The sequence below is a fragment of the Monodelphis domestica genome, chromosome 1 (assembly GCF_027887165.1).
Source record: "Monodelphis domestica isolate mMonDom1 chromosome 1, mMonDom1.pri, whole genome shotgun sequence".
Taxonomy (NCBI): Eukaryota; Metazoa; Chordata; class Mammalia; order Didelphimorphia; family Didelphidae; genus Monodelphis; species Monodelphis domestica.
In genome coordinates this window covers 101827259-101848678 of record NC_077227.1, presented here as the reverse complement: position 1 = coordinate 101848678, position 21420 = coordinate 101827259, and the positions used below count along the sequence as shown (strand labels likewise).

General features: G+C 35.5%; 1 protein-coding gene across 4 annotated transcripts in view; it reads left to right on the top strand.

Moving 5' to 3' along the window:
• Positions 1-21420, top strand: part of HABP2 (hyaluronan binding protein 2) — an 84120-nt gene that overhangs the window by 12919 nt on the left and 49781 nt on the right. For 2 of the 4 annotated variants that reach the window (XM_001377787.4, XM_007478981.3), the window contains one exon: positions 11849-11969. In XM_001377787.4, the coding sequence (XP_001377824.2) occupies positions 11904-11969 (66 nt within the window). In that variant the 5' untranslated portion in view covers positions 11849-11903. The remainder of the gene's footprint in view (positions 1-11848; positions 11970-21420) is intronic. The other 2 variants (XM_016427786.2, XM_056803800.1) reach the window with 1 other exon arrangement.

The window sequence follows — 21420 nt, the reverse complement described above, 5'->3', positions numbered from 1 at the left end:
GCCATGAAACTATATTTTGGGTCTCTGTGTATATGTTATGATGTGATACTAGCCTTCATATTTTCCCTCAAATATGATATCCCATTCTTTTCACCCAATAGTTTCCTATGGCCTTCACATAGTAAACTTTTTTTAAACCCTTACCTTCTGTCTTAGAATCAATACTGTGTATTGGCTCCAAGGCAGAAGAGTGGTAAGGGCTAGGCAATGGGGGTTAAGTGATTTGCCCAGGGTCACACAACTGGGGAGTGTCTGAGGCCAGATTTGAACCTAGGACCTTCTGTCTCTAGACCTGATTCTCCATCCACTGAGCTACCCAGCTGCTCCCTCCCCACATAGAAAACTTTTAGTGTTTGTTGACTGATTCACTGACTACTTGACAAAGCCTGTTTTCTTTAATAATCATTCCCTGCTTGGGTTAAAACTTAACTATTCCTAGATAAATGAGGAATTAGGTAAACTAGTGAATATCAGTTGGCCAAATAAGATTAGAAAATGGATGGAATCAAACTTTATTACTTGAGGTCTTCAAGCCAAGTGGACAACGGCTTGTTAGGGCTATTGTAGAATGAGTTCATGTGTCCGGCGTGGGACTGGACTAGACTTGTCAGAGGTCTCGTAGTTTTGAGATCTTCTCAGATTATTTATGTGAAACATTGTCACAGTTGGAAAGTGACCCATCATATCACGTATCATCCTGGTGATGCCTCTCCCTGCTCTTATCTAGACTAGACTGAATGATACAGATATTGTCTATTGCTAGAACCGTCTACAAAACATTTCCAGTTAGTAAGACTTATGACAGCTTGGGCTCTGCTAAAAGCCTGCGAGAGTCTGGGGCCATCTGCATAAAGCAGCAGAACTGACTTTGGGGTCTAGGAGGCAAGATGTTACTCTGAAGAAGAAGAAGAAAAAATAGATTTGGGGCAAAGAGAATTCAGGAGAAAATAAGTTAATTGTTAATATATTAACTTATTAACTAAGAGGTAGTTAATAAGTTTGGATAGCCACATTAAGGAGTCCTCAGAGCCAAATGGATGGGACACTGGTAAAGTGGTTTGATTTCTCTGGATCTCAAGATGCTAATCAGCAAAATAGAGCCGTTGGATTGGACAATCTTTCAGGCCCCCACCGGCTCAAACTCCTACAATCCTACTAATTGAATTGTATCGAATTGGTACTGTGCTGTCTGTCTGGAAGTTATCCATTTTAAAATGAGATTCAGAGGAAGACCTGACCCCCCCAAAATAAAAAGAATTTTTGTTCCAAATATTCTCTTTATTCTGTGAACTAATGTGAACAGAGAAAGGCTTCCAAATCTCAAGCTCCTTTCTTTCCTTTTAGGTGTCTTAAGGGGAGGTGGGAGGAGGGAGGCAGAAACACCAACCAACCAAACATATGCAGAATTTTATACAGCAGTGTTTAATAAATCAAAGACACACTTAGAACAAGAGCTTCACTCGGGCCTACGTGGTATTTCTTTGCAGCTAGGGCCAGGTAGCAGAATGTGTGGACTTGTACCTCTCTATGGATGATTGATGGAATGGGGGAGATCAGAAAAGACAGTTGAAGACAACAGACAGACCAGAGAAAATTTGAAAGAGTGGGTGGGAAGGTTGAAGCCCTGCTGAAAGATTAAAGAAAAGAAAGAAGTACAAATGAGCAAATCAATTATTGTGTGAAGCATCTAAGATCTTGTTTAATTCATATCAGCCTGTTCTATATTTGGTTTCTGTACAGTTTTCTTTTATTGATGTTTCTTGGAGCTCTCATTCAAAACTCTGGCATTGAGATGTGGCCCTGAATGAACACGGGGGCTAAAGACCCTAATGATAAAGAGTCCACACTCAAGTTTTTAGGAATGGGAGGGAGCCCTGGTTTCTTGGTAGTCTAAAATGTATGCAGAAAATGAGGACACTGGCTTAGAAATGGCTACTGATTTGTCACTTGATTCTTGAGTCTTGCCCAGACTTTTGACAATAACTGTGTGAATTTGCACCAGTCAACTATCTTCTCTGAGTCTTAGTTTTCTCACTGTAAAACAAGTGGTCTAAAAACACATCTAATGGCCCCTTCCATTTCTAAGATTCTGATAAAAATTTTTGATTATAGAAATGTGGGCACCATGGGATTTATCCGAGACTTTGAACCAGATGTACATATATGAATTCCATTGGCTGTCTTCCAATCAATCCTATGTTCGTCCTACCAAATTTAGACTTAATGGTTAAAAGATATCCAAAAAGTACCTCTGATCTTAACAAGGATAACTGAATTCTTACTTTCCTCAATCTCTGGCCATTCCATTCCCATCTGAATTATTACTCAAATTATGAGCACCAAAAGATTTGCTTTATCAAAATTGCCATGTATCTAATAACTTAACAATACTGCCATTGACTTTAGGTGATTGCCTCAATCCTAAGTATAACCCTAGGCAAGCTCCAATTCTAGGAAGCCTGAGCAATAATTTCCTCCCAGATGGACCCACATTAAAAAAAATGTTTATTATTAATGATATGCCTAGTATGCATATAGAACCTTAATATTTGTAAAATGCTTTACATATGCTATCTCATTTGATATCTTATGTCCCTGGATTATTTTATTTAAAAGCCTTTCATTCATCTAATTATTTGTGGTACTTATATGTCAATTTATATGGTATAGATCACTGAAGGAGTGGCTTCTGAATAGGACTTCAAGGAATATTTTCCCCCTGCTTGAATATTTTGTTGGGAGTAAGGATAAAAGTTGAATACTTGAGATTCATTTTCTCCTCTTCTAGTATGTCTTTACTTTTCAAATTTCTTCTTACTCAATAAAATATAGTGCTAGAGATGCTATCTAAAAAGATAGTTTTCCTTTTTAACTAAAATAATAGATAAGATTTTTGGATTTTAGCTTACAATAAAAGAATATCAAGCTCTGATCAGGAAGGTTCATATAAGAATAAATGATAGTATTGGTATGATTTAATGGGCTAAAATTTAACAGGAACAGTCAGCCCAGGAAGGATGAGATGTTCTCAAGAATGAAATCTCTTTCTCTCTCTCTCTCTCTCTCTCTCTCTCTCTCTCTCTCTCTCTCTCTGTCTCTCTCTCTCTCTCTCTCTCTCTCTGTCTCTCTCTCTCTCTCTCTATATATATATATATATATATATATATATATATACACACATATATATATATATATTAACCTAGAAACTTGGTAACATATATACTTAGTAACCACCACCAATAAGAAAACATTTAACTAAACATATTATCTGCAAAACCACAAACTCCACAATCTTTATATTTTATCTAAAATATATACATAAATATATATATATATGCTAATATAAACATCCTCTATTTTTGAGTTCCCTTTGGATTTGTTTTACTTGGCTACTTTTTTCTCTTGATTTTGTGGCTGTTATTTTTAAAATGTAATCATGGTATGCTTATTTTTATTCTCTTTTCATATCTTCATATATTTCCCTTTTTTCCTTATTTTTTAATATTTTTCATTTCTAGTACTGTAACACAATTCATTACATTCAAACATTACAAGCTATTTAGCCATTTCTTCTATCCATTGCATTCGTGTTATTTCCAATTATTTTGTCATTACAAACAAAGTTTTCATGAATATTTCCACACATACACAACTTTTTATCCTCTCAATAATGCCCTTAGGATCTAATCTTAGTAATGGGATGCCTAGATTAACGAACATGAACAACTTTACAGCTTATAATGTATATTTCCATCTTTTTTTCTAAAAAACACTTCACAGCTGTCTTTAGCTATGTAATATTAGTCCTGTTTCTCCATGTTCCTTTTATCCTTTAATTTGATCATTTTATTTCATTTGGTTCTCAGTTAGCATATATTACCAGGACCATATTTTGCTAGATTGGTCCTGAAGCAGCAGAAACCATATGGCCAGGACCATACTCTTTTCAAAACAAATCTTTCCAGTTTGGTCATACCCAGTGGAACTTTTGTTCCAGGGCCACAACCCCTCAGAGATGCAGGATTAGCTTCATACTATAATGAGTGTTAAGTGGTAAAACTTCTGCAGAATATTCATGTTCTCTAAGCCACTGTTATCCTATCAGAAACTATGTTTGGATTATGTGTGTACTTGGGCTTAGATGTACTACTAACCTCATGCAGGTGTGTGGGGGCTTTCTAGATAGCTATCTTATTTAATTTATCCAAGGTTCTGTTCATCTCCTTAATTTCTTTCTTGTTTATTTTTTGGTTAGATTCATCTAGTTCTAAGAGGGGAATATTAAAGTCTGCCACTATTATTATTTTGTTATATATTTCTATCTGTATCTCATTTAGTTTTTCTTTAAAAATTTGAATACTCTAACATTTGATACATACAGATCCAATATTGATAATGCTTCATTATCCATAGTAGTCCCCCTAACATAATGTGAAATGAAATTTTGAAGTAATAAAGAATAAAATCTTAAAATCATAAAGAGAAATAAATCCATAAAAAGGAGCCATCTACAGAGAGCTGTGTGAATGCAGAGGGAACTTGTCAACCAACCTAGATCTTAAAAAGACAAATATTAAAGATGGAACCAAAGACAGGCCAACAAGATAAACATGAGTGTGGTTTAATCCTGCAAGAATGTCAGAATACACCAAGGATGAAGAGACATCATAAAGACAACAAAAAGAGGGATTCTAGATATAATGGAGAAAATAAAAAGTTATAACAAGGACAGGAGCACTACTCATGGATAAGACCAATGGATAATGGAGAGGAGACAGAGCCAGTCAGTTTTTATTTCCTTTCTCTTTTCTCAGTCAATAAACATCATTTTTTAGATTACAATGAGCAGAATGAAAAATTACTAATATGCAACTGAATGCCACAATTAAGTAGGGAGATGATAATTGAACATTTGCACCACCTAAATAAAGACTAAAAAGGTAGAAAGATGATAAACAGTAGTAGCTAGGTGGAACAGTGGATAGGGCACTGGCCCTGGAAATAGGAAGACCCGAGTTCAAATTCAGTCTCAGACATTTACAGGATATGTAACCTTTGGCAAGTGATTTAACTTCTGTTTGTCTTGGTTTTCTCAATTGTAAAATGGGGATAATAATAGTCATTACCTCTCAGGATTGTTATCAAATGAGATGGTTCTTGTGGAGAGCTTAGCACAGTGCCTGGCATTTGGCAGGCACCATATAATATTTAGTAGGTGCTATATAAATATTCCTGAATACAGAATTTTCTTTTAAAAAAACCTTTATCTTTCACCTTAGAATCAATACTCTGTATTGGTTCCAAGAAAGAAGAATGGTAAGGGCTAGGCAATGGGGGTTAAGTGACTTGCCCAGGGTCACACAACTAGAGGATTCTGAGTCCAGATTTGAACCCAGGACCTCCCATCTCTGTGCCTGGCTCTCAATCCACTGAACCACCCAGCTGGCACCTATGATTGCAATATTTTAGGAAAATCAGATAAATTAGAAAGCGTCAGAGGAGGGCAACCAAAATGGTAAGAAGCCCAGTGTTTATGCTATATGAAGATCTGTTGAAGGAAATAAAAGTGAATAATAGCATGGAGAAAAGAAAACTTTGGACAATATGAAAACCATTTATAAGCATTTGATGGCTGTCATATAGAATAGACTTATTCAACCTGGTTCTAAATGGCATAATTAGAAGCAAAATATGGACATTTTGAAGAAAAAAGATTTAAATTCCTTGCAAAGATACCCCAGCTGATTAATGAAGACTGTTTATATGTTCTTGCTTATGAGCATGTTAGGGTGAGAAATTCAATACTTCTCAGCTTTGGCTAAAATAATAGGTGTTAAGGGTCAGGGGTGTGCAATTCCAAGATCAAAGAAGCGGCTTTCTGTGTATTAAAGGACAAGACCCTTTTAATCTCAGACGAATAGAAGCTCTCCAAATAAAATTATCTTCATAATCTGAGGTGGAGCTTGAAGTGGAGAAGATGGAGGGTACTCTTCTGGCCTCCAGGAGTGAGGAGAGAAGATCATAGCTAGGTTGAAGGTAATTGTATTTCCTTGTGGTCTATCCAAAATGGAAGCACAATTCTATTTATTTAAATAAGCCTTAATGAAGGTCCCGCCCTGGCAGGACTAGATTGACCTACATTATCTCTTCAGTTCTCTTTGGACCTATAAGTCTGTGATAAGAATAAGCTAAAACTTCAGCTGGGTCTAAATGCATGATGTGCCAAATGCATGATGGCTCAAACAGAAAAGCCAATTGTTAAGTTTTCCAAATGAGGATATATATATATATATGTATATATATATATATATATATATATATATATATATATATCAGAAATTGGCAAAAGTAAATCAGGGATTGATTTATTGTTTTGTTGATTGCTTAGACTTATAAAGGTAAGACAAAAATGTAAATAATGCAGATTAAATTTATATATAGATTCTTTTTTTTTCTTTTTTGGAGAGCTAATCATTAAACATTTATCAGTATACCCCTGACCTAAACCCAAAATCAATTTGATCATTCTAATTAAATTACTCATTCTTTAAAATAACTGGACAATTCTACAAACAAGTAGAGCCCTACTGTTTGGGTGGACATCCGAGGCCAAATAAGGGAACAGATTGTGTGCCAATGAGGTCTCTACTTCAAGCACTGGGTCTTTTAAAAGACAAAACTAAGGGGTATTTCCTCAGAGACTAAGGATTAGTCCATTAAAAAAAATCCCCAAATCCTAGGACAATTAAAAATATAAACCTATATGCATTAAGTTGGCATATAGTGACTCTTTTCTCTAACTTGGACATTAACAGGAGGAAAAGGGGATTTTATTTGAATTTATATGAATTTATTTGCTAAATCAGCAAGCAAATCAAGACAATTTAATAAATCTGTATTTATTAAGTATCTACTATTAAGTAATTATTAAGTGCCAAGCACATAGACAGCTATATGGCCCAGTGTAGAGAGCACTGGACCTAGACTCATCATGAGTCTGAATTTGTTCTTGCTGTGTGGTCCTTGGGCAAGTCACTTAACTCTCTTTGCCTCCGTTTTTCATCTATAAAATGAACTGGAGAAGGAAATGCCAAACCACTTTAATATCTTTGCCAAGAAAACCCCAAACAGGATTATGAAAAGTCATACACAACAGAAAAATGACTGAGCAACAATAAGTTGTTAGATTCTAAGAAAAGCAAAAATAATAAAATAATCCCTTTTCTCAGGGATCGCACAGTCAAATGGGGGAGACAATATAAAAGCAACCTTGTACAAACAAGAAACCAAGGATAAACTGGAGAGAAGAAAGGTACTAACATTAAGGAGAACCAAGAACAGCTTCTTACAAAAGGAAAGACTTTAAGCTGGATAGCTAGAGAGACTGGATGAGATCTGAAACCCCTATGGGGAGAGGAGGAAGAGAGGCACCAGAGCTGTATTCTGGAACATGGAGAGCATTGATTCTGTTTGTTCCCTACCACCCCTCAAGATGAATGAATATAATATGACAGAACTCTACCTTAAAAGAGTAAACTTTCTTTTTCATTCTTTAGATTTAAGAGCATGGATGTTTTTTTCTGCATTGATTTCATATTTATTCCACTTAGGACCAAGCAGCGCAATATGGGAAGAAGAAAACATGCTGTTATTGTTGAAGGAGAGTAATGAGTTTATTACCTAAAATAAAGCATGTTGACTGCTTGTCAGTGGGAAAAAAATCAATCCAGACTCTTTAGTCTGGAGCTAGCATAAACTCACATAGGTCACTCATGGTTTAGTTAGGGAGAAAAGTTTTAGAGATTAAGTAGTTTGACAAAAGTCATACCATTGGTAAGTATTTGCAGCTGGGACTCAAAGCAAGGTCTTAATCTCTCTAAAAACTCCAGAGGGATCAATTCAATGACACAGTCTACCTCCTTGATGGCTAAATCCATGCCTCCCTTTCCTCTCTGCCTGTTAGCTCTGGGGAGGCACATCTGAATCTGGACAATGGCAAACTTTCCTCTCCCCAGCCATCGATAGTCACAAAAGTCTAGATAGAGAGCTGGGAGGACCTTTAGTCACCTAATCCTACCCTGGAATTTTACAAATATAGAGACTGAAACTCAGAGTGCTTAATTGGTTTACCCTTAGCCAGTGGCTGAGTTCAAGACCTGAGTTCAAATTCATGCTCAGAGGTTTACTAGCTGTGTGGCCAATGGCAAGTCATTTAGCCCTATTTGCCTCAGTTTCTTCATCTGTAAAAGATGACTTGGCTAAAGAAATAGCACACCGCTCTAGTATCTTTGCCAAGAAAACTCCTAATAGAGACACAAAGAGTTTGACATGACTGAACAAAAACATAAAGATTACACATTTCACAGTAAAATAAGTTTTGCCATGATGTCTAAAAAAAAGGAAGGACAGTCAGTCAACTAGCATTTATTAAACACCCACTATGTGGCAGCCACTGTGCTAAGCTCTGGACTATTAGTAAATTAGTTGAATATATTTCTTTTGTCAGGGTTAACCCATTTGGGTTTCTAAAGAGTTAAATCTTTTTGCTATCATTAATATTATTCATGCCCATTAGTAAATTAAAATGTTTTAATCTGTGCAGATATGCTTGTATTTCACATGTGGGGACTTGACTTTGTTAATGCTGCTCTGCAAATAAATGTAATCAGGTCTTAAAAGTTTTTTTAGTCTAACATAATATTTTTTTCACAGGAAGGACTTCTGGATTTGTAATTGTTCTTCTCTGCTACTTGGCAATTCAATTTGAGCATTCATTACAAACCAATTATGTATTAGACACTGTGCTAAATGCTGGAAGTATAGAGACAAAAACAAAGAGTACCTATTATTAAGAAGATTACATTCTACTGGGAGAGGGGGCAATTTGAACTGAGGAAATGACTATGGATACACAAACAAGTAAATACAAAATACATACAAAATAATTAAAGGAGGAAGGACTGACTCCAATTTATTTGTTAAGAAGTAGAAATTTCTGATTTCCTTATTGTTATTATTTTTATCTCCTTCATATCTTATTATCTAACACTGTGTCTGGCACATAGTGAATGGTTAGTGAATTTTTATCCATTGATTTTTCATATTCTATTGTTAGTGTGTTGAAGTCCACTACTATTGTTTTATTTTTATTTTATTATTCTTGTTTATTATTAATGTTTCTTTTTTGAATTTGATTATTAAATTGATATGTGTAAATTCTTGCTATACATACAATTTTGTTTAGTTTTTAGTTCTAAAATACATTTAGAATAGCTCCAGGTCTTTTGGAACTGAAACTATAAACACTCAATACTTATATAAGCAACAAATTTCTCCTTACCAACTAATCTCTATACTGTTTTTCTTTTTAAACTTTTCCCTTTTCTGTTTATTTTTTAATCAAATCTCGAGAGTGGGTGGGGATGTTATAGAAGGAACATCATTTGTATTAGGAGCCTGATAGCAGTAAAAGTTTTCATCCTGCCTAGATTTCTTTTTCTTTTTTTTCCTCTTCTTTTGATTTCATCACCAACTGTTAGAAGACTATGGGTGTGTTGAATGTGATATGATATAGGAGAAGTGCCAATGCTATGGGAGTTTAGAGGAGACTGATATCATTCTCAGGTAGGATTAGGGAAGACTGAAAAGACATTTGAACTGGGCTTGAAAGATAAATTGGATTTGGATAAGTCGGGGAACAGGGGAAGAATGGAAGGACATTTCAGGTGGAAGGATAAATATGACCAAAAAAAAGAAGGTATAGAAAAGGGTTTCCTATTTAAGACCAGTGAGGAATCCAGTTTGGCTGCAACAGAGGACAGGTGTAGGCATCATGATCAATTCTAGGTGTCACATTTTAGAAAAGATATTAACAAGCTGAAGTGTAGAGTTCTACAAGGGTAAAGGGACCAAAATAGTGATGCCAATAAGACAAGGACATACAAGGACCAGTTGAAGAAACTGTTCCGCCTGGAGAAGAAATGACTTAGTCAGGGCAGCGGATAGCTGCGAGAACAAGCTGGTTGCCACCAAATATTTGAAATACTGTCATGTGGAAGACTTGTTCTGCTTTGCTCCAGAGGGAATTAAATTGGAGCAATTTGTAGAAATTGTAGAGGTAGATGTGGGCTCAGTGTTAGCAAAAGCTTCCTAATTGTTAGAGCTACCTGAAAGTAGGATAAGAGCTGCCCCAGGAGGTCCTGTGGTGGATTCACAAAATAACAAAATCACAGAATATAAGTGCTGCCAGGCACATGACCAAAAAATCCTCCTAAAATGTCGCCAACTTACTCTGTGGGACAACGATGTCCAATGAAGAGAAGGAAGCCAACTACCTCCTTAGGCAATCCATTCCATCCGGGGATAGCTCTACTTCACAAGGAAGTTTTCCTAAGTTTCCTCTCTTTAACTTCCTATCAATTATTCCTCACATTCCATCATAGGAAGAGATCTCCCAATGTTTGAGTGACCTCTTATAAGAGATGCTGTAGAAAGGATTTCTTGCCTGGCATGCCTGAAACAAGACAACCTCCGAAATCCATCCAGTTCAGGTTTATTTGAGTTTGCAAGCAATAAATAGCATTGAGTCAGGACTTTTAGGCTTTAGCTCTTGGCAGACGGGTGTCCCTTGCTCTGTGATTGTCTGAAGACATAGAGGGGGAAATGGGGAGCTAGTTTAGGTTACTAAAAGCAATAGTAGGAGAAATGGCCCCAGTAAAATTCCGAGTTTCCCTCCCCATCTCACTCCATCTTAGGAACTGGTGTAAACTATTGGGGAAAGAAAACTCCCCCTCACACACACCAGCCCGACTTCCATCTGCAGTCAGGCACCCTGAACAGCCACTGTTTTCTAAGGCATGTGTGTGGAATAAAAATAAAGGCTGGTGTGGGGAGAGAGAGGTATGTACCAGATTCAGAGAAGTAGGTTGCCTCAGGCAACAGAAGGAGTTTGAAGCTTGGATTTAGAACTCAGATGTGGGGAACTCCCTGAGCTACGCTGCCTTTTGCAGTAGTCATAAAACCCTAGTGACCACTTAACATAGGGAGATAAGGTGTGTACAAGAGCCGAAAGGATGCCTTATTTAAGCGGACAATTTAGCCCTCATAGAGCCGGCGCTTAGTAGGTTCCAGCTGCCTTAAATAGCTCGGCTCATAAAGAATGTAACTAAATAAAGCACACGGGGAAAGCATTGTCCCTAAATATGAGCTACATGTTTGATTGATCAAAGACTCAGCAGAAAAAAAAATAATTAAAAAGTAAAATCCTTACGTAATGAGATTTTAAAGAAAACTTTTAAAGCTGACAGGGTAGTCCTGGCACCACTTCAAAGTGTTCATAATCAATGTTTGTCAATAGCAGTTTTGCATCCTTTCATTTATCTTTCATGAATATAAAGCACGATGTTATTAGAGGCCCATCCATACCTTAATTCTGTTTGAGATTTGATGAATCAGGACCCTATTAATATTCAGGACAAATCAGCAGAGGCAAGGACGCCTTACATGAACCTGTCCAGCGTCGATTGCCTTTCATCTCATTGTCTCTGCTATGAGTAAAACAATCTGGCCTTCCCGGAAAACTTGAGGGGCCATTTGGTACTGGTGGACCTTTATCCAGGCCTGGAGAGTTCATTCACTTAGTGTCTTTCTCTTTCTAGGCCAGTTCTCCTTGGGCGAAAAGAACAATTTTGTGACTCAGCCCAACCCAGCAGTAACATTTGTTTAATCAAGATAGTTGGTTTGCAAAACATTAAACAGTATTTGATGCCTAGTTAATAATTTGCATCCTATTCATTTGTTCTCAAATCCTTCAAGACTGACATTGGATTCCCTTTCTTCCACCCAAAAGTACAGATAGTAAAAGACATCTGAAGAACTTCTGAAAGACACAGTATACTGCAAAGATGACTACCTGGACTTCTGGTCTTTCCATTCTTCTCACCATCTTGGTGGGGCATGGCGCCCTTGGGGTAAGTTTTTTTTTTTAAATTATTGTCATCAGTGGACTAGAGAAAGTTGTTCAGTGTTTCTGGTAATAAGACCAAGTATTTGCTTTAATAGTATTGATTGATTAATATTTGAAGCTGCACACTTGAAATTTGATGTTCCTGAATCATTCAATGATCTTTGGTCTGGTTTCTCGTTGACCATCTGACAGCTCTACTTGGCTTCTGTGGCCTTCAGTTTCCTTATCGGTAAGATGAGACATCTGTACTAGCTTTTCTCTATGGCTTTGTACAACTCTATAATTTTATTATTAAATCGAAGATGACTTCAATTTATTGATAGCTGAATGTCCATGTCCAAAGAAATTGGTCCCCCAATGACTGAAATCTAATTGATTTTCTAAGTTCTTGAATTGAATTCTTTGGTGGGAAAAGACCTTAGAATTATCTAACCTACCCTTTTACTCCATTTTCTGGATGAGATCATATGACTTGGCCCAACATACAGCTCTGAGACCTTCAGAGTCAACTGTTTTCCTACATCTCAACCGGAGAAATTCTTTACTAAAGCTTCATTGGGGAATGTTATAGGATAAGTATGTGGCTAAAGCTTTCAGATGTGGACAATTTGGAGAGAAAGTTCTTTTCTCCTTTTTTTTTTTGCTTATTTACATGACTGCAGTTTACTATGGTCATCAAAATAAACTCGAATGTGATTCAGTCCTAGGGAAGAGCTCATTAAGGTTAGGGTGGAAATGAGACTGTAGAGGACTCTATTTAGAGAATCCAGAGACTCAAGTTCAAGTTCTAATTCTGTCATTTTCTGCTTTTCTAAGCTGAGCAATTGGTTGGACTTCTCTGGATTCTGTTTCCCTTATGAATGAAATGGTTGGATTAAATCAGGATTTAGATGACCTGTGGCCAGAGGGCCAACTCTCATCCCTTTCCTGCTTTTGCATGACTTCAGTTAAAAACGGTTTTACATTTTTAAACATAACAACACTTAATTTAAAAAAATGTAAAAAGCATTCTTAGTTTGTGGGCTCTCCAAATGCAGGCAGAAGATGGACTTGACTCAGGAGCAATTAGCCAGATATCTGGACTGTATGATGTCTGAAAACACTTCTAGCTCAAAAAATGATGATGCTATAAGTGTTACATATTATTATGCATAATAATATATTATAGATATTATATATAAAATGTATACTACATTATTGCAGAGTAGGTGTACATATATTGTGCTATACTATCTTGACCCAGTTGTTCTTTTAGTATATGACAGGGTAGGGGAGCAGCTAGTGGCTCAGTGGATTAAGAGCCAAGCCTGGAGACAGGAAGATTCTGTATTCAAATCTGGTCTGAGACATTTCCCAGCTGTGTGACCCTGGGTAAATCACTTAACCACTCTTCTGCCTTGGAACCAATATTTAGTATTGATTCTAAGAAGGAAGGTAAGGGTTTAAAAAAAAAGAGGGTATGGCCAGAGATGACTATGCCATAGTTGTGTCCACAGACTTATCTATTTTGGCCCCAGTGGACCTCTAGGGAAGAGAAATAAAAAAAAAAGAAATAAAGAAAAATAAACCTCAGAAATAAATCAGGGGAAATTCGGTTTTCTATTTGCCATCCCTTATTAAGGAGCACTTGTAGAGAGAGTATAAACTCATTCATAATTTTAGAGTTGGAAGGGGATCTTAGTGGTCACCTACAACAACCCCTTCATTTTGCAGAAGAAGAAACTGAGATTCAAAGAAATTAAGTACAATTGACAATTACTTAAAACCCTCATCGAGAAGGAAGCTTCTCCACAAAACTCAAATTATTCTCTTTTTTTGGGAGAGTTGGAGAATAAGAGAAGAGATGGAAGGCAGAAACTCATTCATAATTTTAAATTTGGAAGGTGATCTTAGTGGTCACCAACAACAACCCCTTCATTTTGCAGAAGAAGAAACTGAGATTCAAAGAAATTAAGTACAATTGACAATTACTTAAAACCCTCAGCGAGAAGGAAGCTTCTCCACAAAACTCAAATTATTCTCTTTTTTGGGAGAGTGGAGAATAAGAGAAAAGATGTAAGTCGGGGAGGGGGGCAAAGGGGGGGAACAGCTCCGCCAATAAAAATGTTTATATAGTACTTTCTACTTTTCAAAGCGTCTTCTCTACCATTATCTCATTTGATGGGTACAGCTATTTCTTCAGGAGCCAGAGTGGAGTCCAAGTTCTCCTGATTAGAGCTTTGTTTTCTTTTAAAACAACAAGCCCACCCCCTCTTTCTCTCCCTGTACCCTGCACTCTCAGACACCTCAGCCAGCCAATAAGCTGCCTATGACTCATTCCCCAAAGGGGTTTTCTTTAAAATTATCTCTTGCACATATGTGGTCTTCGCAATTACAGACGATTATCAAGCAATCTAAATAGTTTGCAGGCTTGTTGATTGCCTGTGGCTGAGCCCCAGCCGAAATACCAAAAGTCTAGAGAGGGGGATCCGGTGGAAATGATTCCAGCGAGGCTCACAGGGGACTGCCAGAGAGAGAGAGAGCCAGAGATGGGAAGAATCAGCTCCGAAAGTTTTCAGGAGAGGAAAGGAGGAGGGAGGAGGCCCCCGTTTGAAGTTTCTACAAAGCTAATGGACCAGAAGAATCTCTTCTTGCAAGCCCTAGCGACTTTTTAGGGTTAGCGATGAAATTATAAGTCAATAATGGATAAAAGAAAATATGAGAAGGTATCCTTCAGGCAATGAGCTTAGTCAGTTCCAAGGAGAGGCTTGAGGTCTTCAGAAGGGCCTCTTAGCCCATATGCGAGCCAGACAGGTGGTAAAGCACACGGATTTCATTCAGCAGGCCAAAGGGAAAGAGAAAGTGGCCAATTATCCCTCAAGCCTGGGAGAGGGGGATCGTGGGGGAAATATCCACCTGGCCTGTCTTTCTTGCCCCGGATGGCTCGGATAATTATCAGACAAGTTGCTTCCCGTCCATTGTATCCACCTGCTCTTCACGGAGGTTGCAGGTTTCGGATGTCTGCACATCAGGATGTGATTCCTTCCTGCCCAAATTGCCCCCCGGGAGCAGAATCCCATTGCTAGTTCAAGCTGCGGTGGGTAAAAGTGTCTGACTGTGCCAAGAGATTATAATAATGACTGACATTTCTGTAGCATTTTCAAATTTGCAAAGGGCTTTTTTTTTTTTCCCTAGGCTATGTCAGGTCAAGTGATCTAGTGGATGGGATGCTGGACGTGGAGTCTTAGTCCTATGGCAGATACTTCCTCAGCTAGAAAATAAAGGGGCTGGACTTCATGGTCAAATCTAAATTTGAACCTAACAGCCCTGTGAAGTAGGTACATAGAGAGGTATTGCTACCACCATTTTACATAGGAGGACACAGGGGCTCATAGAGGTTATTTGTCCATGGCCACAGAGATAGAAAGTGTCAGAAGAGGTAGAATTTGAACCCAGGGTTTTTTTTTTCCCACTTCTCAGGCCAGGATTTTATACATTATATTACATTCTCATTTATTAGAGTTAAAAAACTGTACATTTCAGAGTGGGTTTATCTGTTGAGTGGCATTGAATTAAAAAAAAAAACACAATTTATCTCTGGATCTTAACTACTTTCCATCTCAAGAGAGAGAATCAAATGGCTTTTAAAAAGAAAAGCAGGAATCCTACTTTTAGGTCTCCTTCTTACATGTCCACAATGAGGGGAACTATAACAAAAATGCTTATTTGTAATATTTAAACTTATCAAACATTTAGGGCTAGAAAGAACCTTAGAGGGCAGGAGTTCTTAAGCTGGGTTCTTTGAACATTTTTTGTTTATTTATTTTTTAGTATATTTAGTAGAACTGTGTTTCAGTATAATTAATTTCTTTTGCTTAATGTATTTTCTTTTAAAAATTTAAAAACATTATTCCGAGAAGGTTCCATAGGTTTCACCAGACTGTCCAAAGGATCTATAACAACAACAACAAAAGTTGTGAATTTCTGGTCTTGTCAAGACCATCTAGTTCAGTTCCCTTCCTCATTTTACAGAGGACGGAGCTGAGGGCCAGAGAAGGGAAAGAGATGGAGCTCCATGATCTCATAAAAGGGATGAAGTTAGGACGACTGGCAGAGTTCCCTAACTCCCAGCTTGCTGGTGTTTTTGCTGTTTTCCCCTCAAACCCAAAGTTGCCTCTGATTTCTTAGCTTTTGAAATTCTCAGATTTTAGACTCTCGGAGTTGGAAGTTCATCTAATCCATCCAAACCCCTCTACAACATACCTGAAAAATATCCCCCAGAGAGGGAGAATCCTTGGAGAGATCGTTATGTAAAAATTCTGAGAAATATTTGTGAGAGCAACTAAATGTGTCCATACATGTATTTTTCTATGTGGTTACATGTGAAACATTGACTAACTAGAGTGTTGAACTCTTAAGGCATTCAGATGGCTTTTAATGGGCCACGGAAGGGATTCCGGTCATTTCAATGGAACTACAGAATCTTGATTTATTCTTGTATCATTAATCCACATTAGCCAAACTCAGTAAGAGGATGTTTGAGGGAAAAACATAATCATTATTGTCTTGGAAGACCGCCTACTCGAGTGGGAGACGATGAGCGAGGCAGACTTGGGTTTGAAGCTAGCCTCAGTCCCCTCTGTGTCCGCTCTGGACCTCCATCCTCTCGTTTGTAAAATTAAAATATTAGATTAATTAGATTTTTAAATATAAATTATTTATTATTTTTATATAAAGATATGTATAAATATATAATTTATATAATTAAAAATAATTAATTAGATTAACTGGCCCCTGACCTCTCTCCATCCAAGTGTTCCTTTCAATGCCTATTTCTGGCTTATGCCAACAACTCTAGTCCATGGTTAATTCCTTGCTTTAATTCAGATGAAAAGCTCTATGGTACACTGAAACCTCTCAGGATTTTTTTCTAACTGGCCCTAAATGGTGGATTGATTCATTTACTTTGGCAGCGTAGGCCAAAAGCTATGGAACTGGGGCTGTGGAAACCGGATGTGTGTGTATGTGTGTGTACATGTGTGTGTGTGCACATGGGTGTGCTAGGGTGCCTCAGCCCAGATATGTATTTATATTTAAAATTCATTAGGGTGTCTAAAATGCAAAAGCAATTCTGCTGTCACAGGGAAACAGCATGACAGAATATTCAGCAGCCGGGTTTTTTAATAAAACATGTTTTTCTTCATAATTAATATAACAAGGTTTCCTGGCTTAGGACTTGGCAAGAATCCCAGGCAAAAAAAAAAAAGAGGAGGGCGGCAGGAGAAAGGGGTCATGCTGGAGGGGAGTGTAGGGTTGGGTGACGTGATCAACGCCCGACCCACCAGTCCCCAAAATCTATTTGGTGCTCCGCAGTGCTCCGTCACAGCTCAGGCGACTGTTTGCTCAGCCTTCCAAAAAGAGAAATCAGAGTGCACAGAAGAGCCCTCCTCTAGGTAGAAGCTTTGTTGACCTTCCAAAAACTGGCACTGGGGCCACCGCAGGCCCAAGACAAAGAACAAAGTACATTCATCTGGCAGAGCAACAACAAAAAAGCTTACTAGTGACTCTGACTCATTTGGGCAGAGAGGGAGGCAGAGTGCAAATTCCCTTTCCCGACAACAACGGACGCGTCTCTGCAATACCGAAACAACAACTTGCTCTGTGACTTCGGGGAAATCACTTGCCCTCTCTGAAAAAATGGATTGGTCTTGACTGTCCCTTTTAGCTTTCCTATTCTGTGCTTAAACCAAGTGAGTCAAACAGCTGTCAGTTAGTCTGTTTCTTTCTTTTTTTTTTTTAAACAAACAAGTTGTTTGATGGGAGTGATTAGTTATTTGTCTGAACTAATGGGTTGTTTGTCTATATTGATCCGTGGAAAAGATCAATCTGAGAGCCCCATATAGATCCTGCTGGTTGGTGTCTGAGGTGTTCTGATGGTTATTATAAGTTGTTCTGCTGAAGACTATGATTTATCTCCCCCCTCTGTGCCGCATCCAGCGATGGCCTTTGGATCTGCCCCTGAAGGGATGACCATTGCAGGGACTCCAATCAGACATTTGCCTGCCTGGGATCTTGATTTCCCAGAGCAACGGCCTGGATAACAGGGATACGGGAAATACTTGGTAGTATTCGTTTTAGTATTGCTAATCACAGTTGCAAGAACAACTCCTATTAGTATAACATGACAAATTTTCAAGCCCTTTCAAATATGTTGTCTCATTCACTTCCTTCTGCCCCTGGTGGAGTGCGCAGAGCATACAGAGTTCAGTGTCTCCGTTGGACAGATAAGAGCAGCCAGGTGGTGAAGTGGGTACAGTGTCAGAGCTGGAGTCAGGAAGCCCTTAATTCAAATCTTACTAGTTGGGTGAGCCTGGGCAAGTCATTTCGTGCCATTTGCCTCAGTTTCCTCATCTGTCAAATGAGCTGGAGAAGGACATGGCAAACCACTCCAGTATCAAAGGAGGTCACAAAGAATCAGACACAACTGAAATGACTGAACAAAATTGGATAGATATTAGAGTGTTGTTCTTGGAATGAAGAGGATCTGATTTCAGTTCTGATACTAATTAGGGCACCAGATGATGCCAGGAGAACCCATCTCAAAGGGTTACTGTGAATCTCAAATGATATAGTAGATATAAATACACTAGAAATATAGTATATATAGTATATATAAATATAGTATATGTAGTATACATAAATACAGTATAAATATATGTAGTATACATAAATATAATATAAATATAGTATATAGAAATACAGTATAAATGTAGCATATATACTATAAATATAATATATAGTATATAGAAATACAGTTTAAATATAGTATGCATAAATATAATATAAAGTATTTATATAGTATATAGAAATACAGTATAAATATAGTAAATAGAAATATAGTATAAATATAGTGTGTATATATAGTATATAGAAATACAGTATAAATATAGTATATATAGTATACATAAATATAATATAAATATAGTATATATAGCATATATAAATATACTGTAAATATGGTATATATACTCTATACACTATAAATATCATATGTAGTATATATAAATACAGTATAAATATAGTATATATAATACAGTATAAATAGAGTATACATAAATATAATATTTATATAGTATATAGAAATACAGTATAAATATAGTATATAGAAATACAGTATAAATGTAGTATATATGCTATAAACATAATATATATAGAATATAGAAATACAGTTTAAATATAGTATGCATAAATATAATATAAAGTATTTATATAGTATATAGAAATACAGTATAAATATAGTAAATAGAAATATAGTATAAATATAGTATATATACTATAAATATAGTATATATAGCATATGTAAATATACTGTAAATATGGTATATATACTCTATACACTATAAATATCATATGTAGTATATATAAATACAGTAAAATATAGTATATATAATACAGTATAAATATAGTATATATAAATATAATATATAGGATTTATATAGTATGTAGAAATACAGTATAAATATAGTATATAAACTATAAATGTAGTATATATAAATATACTCTAAATATAGTATATATAATACAGTATACATATAGTATACATAAATATGATATATAGTATTTATATAGTATATAGAAATACAGTATAAATATAGTATATAGAAATACAGTATAAATATAGTATATATAAATATAGTATATATAGTATACATAAATACAATATAAATCTAATATATGTAGTATATAGAAATATAGTATATATAGTATATATAAATATAGTATACATAAATACAGTATAAATATAGTATATATAGTATACATAAATATAATATAAATATAGTATATATAGTATAGAGAAATACAGTATAAATATAGCATATATACTATAAACATAATATATAGTATATAAAAATACAATATAAATATAGTATACATAAATATAATATAAAGTATTTATATAGTATATAGAAATACAGTATAAGTATAGTAAATAGAAATATAGTATAAATATAGTGTATATAGTATATAGAAATACAGTATAAATATAGTATATATAGTATATATAGCATATATAAATATACTGTAAATATGGTATATATATACTATATACACTATAAATATCATATGTAGTATATATAAATACACTATATAGTATATATAATACAGTATAAATATATTATGTATAAATATAATATATAGTATTAATATAGCATATAGAAATACAGTATAAATATAGTATACATCGTATAAATAAATATAAATATAGTATATAGAAATATAGTATAAATATAGTATATAGAAATATAGCATATAGAAATACAGTATAAATATAGTATACATCGTATATAGAAATATAGTATAAATATAGTATATATGGTATACATAAATACAGTATAAATATAGTATATGTAGTATATAGAAATATAGTATATATAGTATATATAAATATAGTATATATAGTATACATAAATACAGTATAAATATAGTATATGTAGTATATAGAAATAGTATATATAGTATATAGAAATATAGTATAAATATAGTACATATAGTATACATAAACACAGTATATAGTATATATAATATACATAAATATAATATATATATAGTATATATAGCATATATAAATATACTATAAATATGGTATATATAGTAAATACACTATAAATATCATATATACAGTATAAATACACTATAAATATAGTATCTATATAGTACCTATAAATACACTATGTAATAGTGAGAAGGAAGACTTAAAAGATGAAGGGACCCAAAAAGCAGTTGTTTTTGAGGACTGAGTTTGGTGTAACATCTCCCTTTTCCTCCACTAAGTTGGGCAACTTTAATGGAGTCAATTGGTCCAGACCAGAGGTTAAGACTACCCCTCACAGTTTTCTTCTTTTGATGAACTGAAAATCCCTCTCCTATTACATAGAATCTGAGTCAGTTCTGTTGTAATTTAAAGTGATCTAATTTATTTTGGAAGAAAGGGAGAGGGAGAGGGGAGAGGGAAAAAAGGAAGTCCCTGTTATCTCTTTCCTCTGACAACTTTTGAGGGTTGGATCAAAACTCTCTTCAAGGAGTCTAACTTTGAGTTCCCCTAAGGGAAAATTGTAGTCCAAAGGTTGTTTTCAATTTGGGCAAGAAACTTCATTCAGCTCAGTCAAGAAAAAGGGTTTGAGAAGAGTATCTCTCTCATCCAGGTCTTTCAGAGTCTGAGATAAGAAGAAGACCAGAAATCTTTCTCTGGCTCCAACAGTTTTTCTTTTTGAATCTTCATGGAACTCTCCCATTCCCCACAAGTCCTGAATGTTCCATTTGCCCCTCCAGAAATCTTTTCTTCAAATTTCAGGTTTTCCTTGTTTTTGACTATTTCCTTGTTCACAATTATAAATATAGTATATACAGTATATATAAATATAGTGTATATATAGTATACATATATAGTATACATAAATACACTATACATATTATAT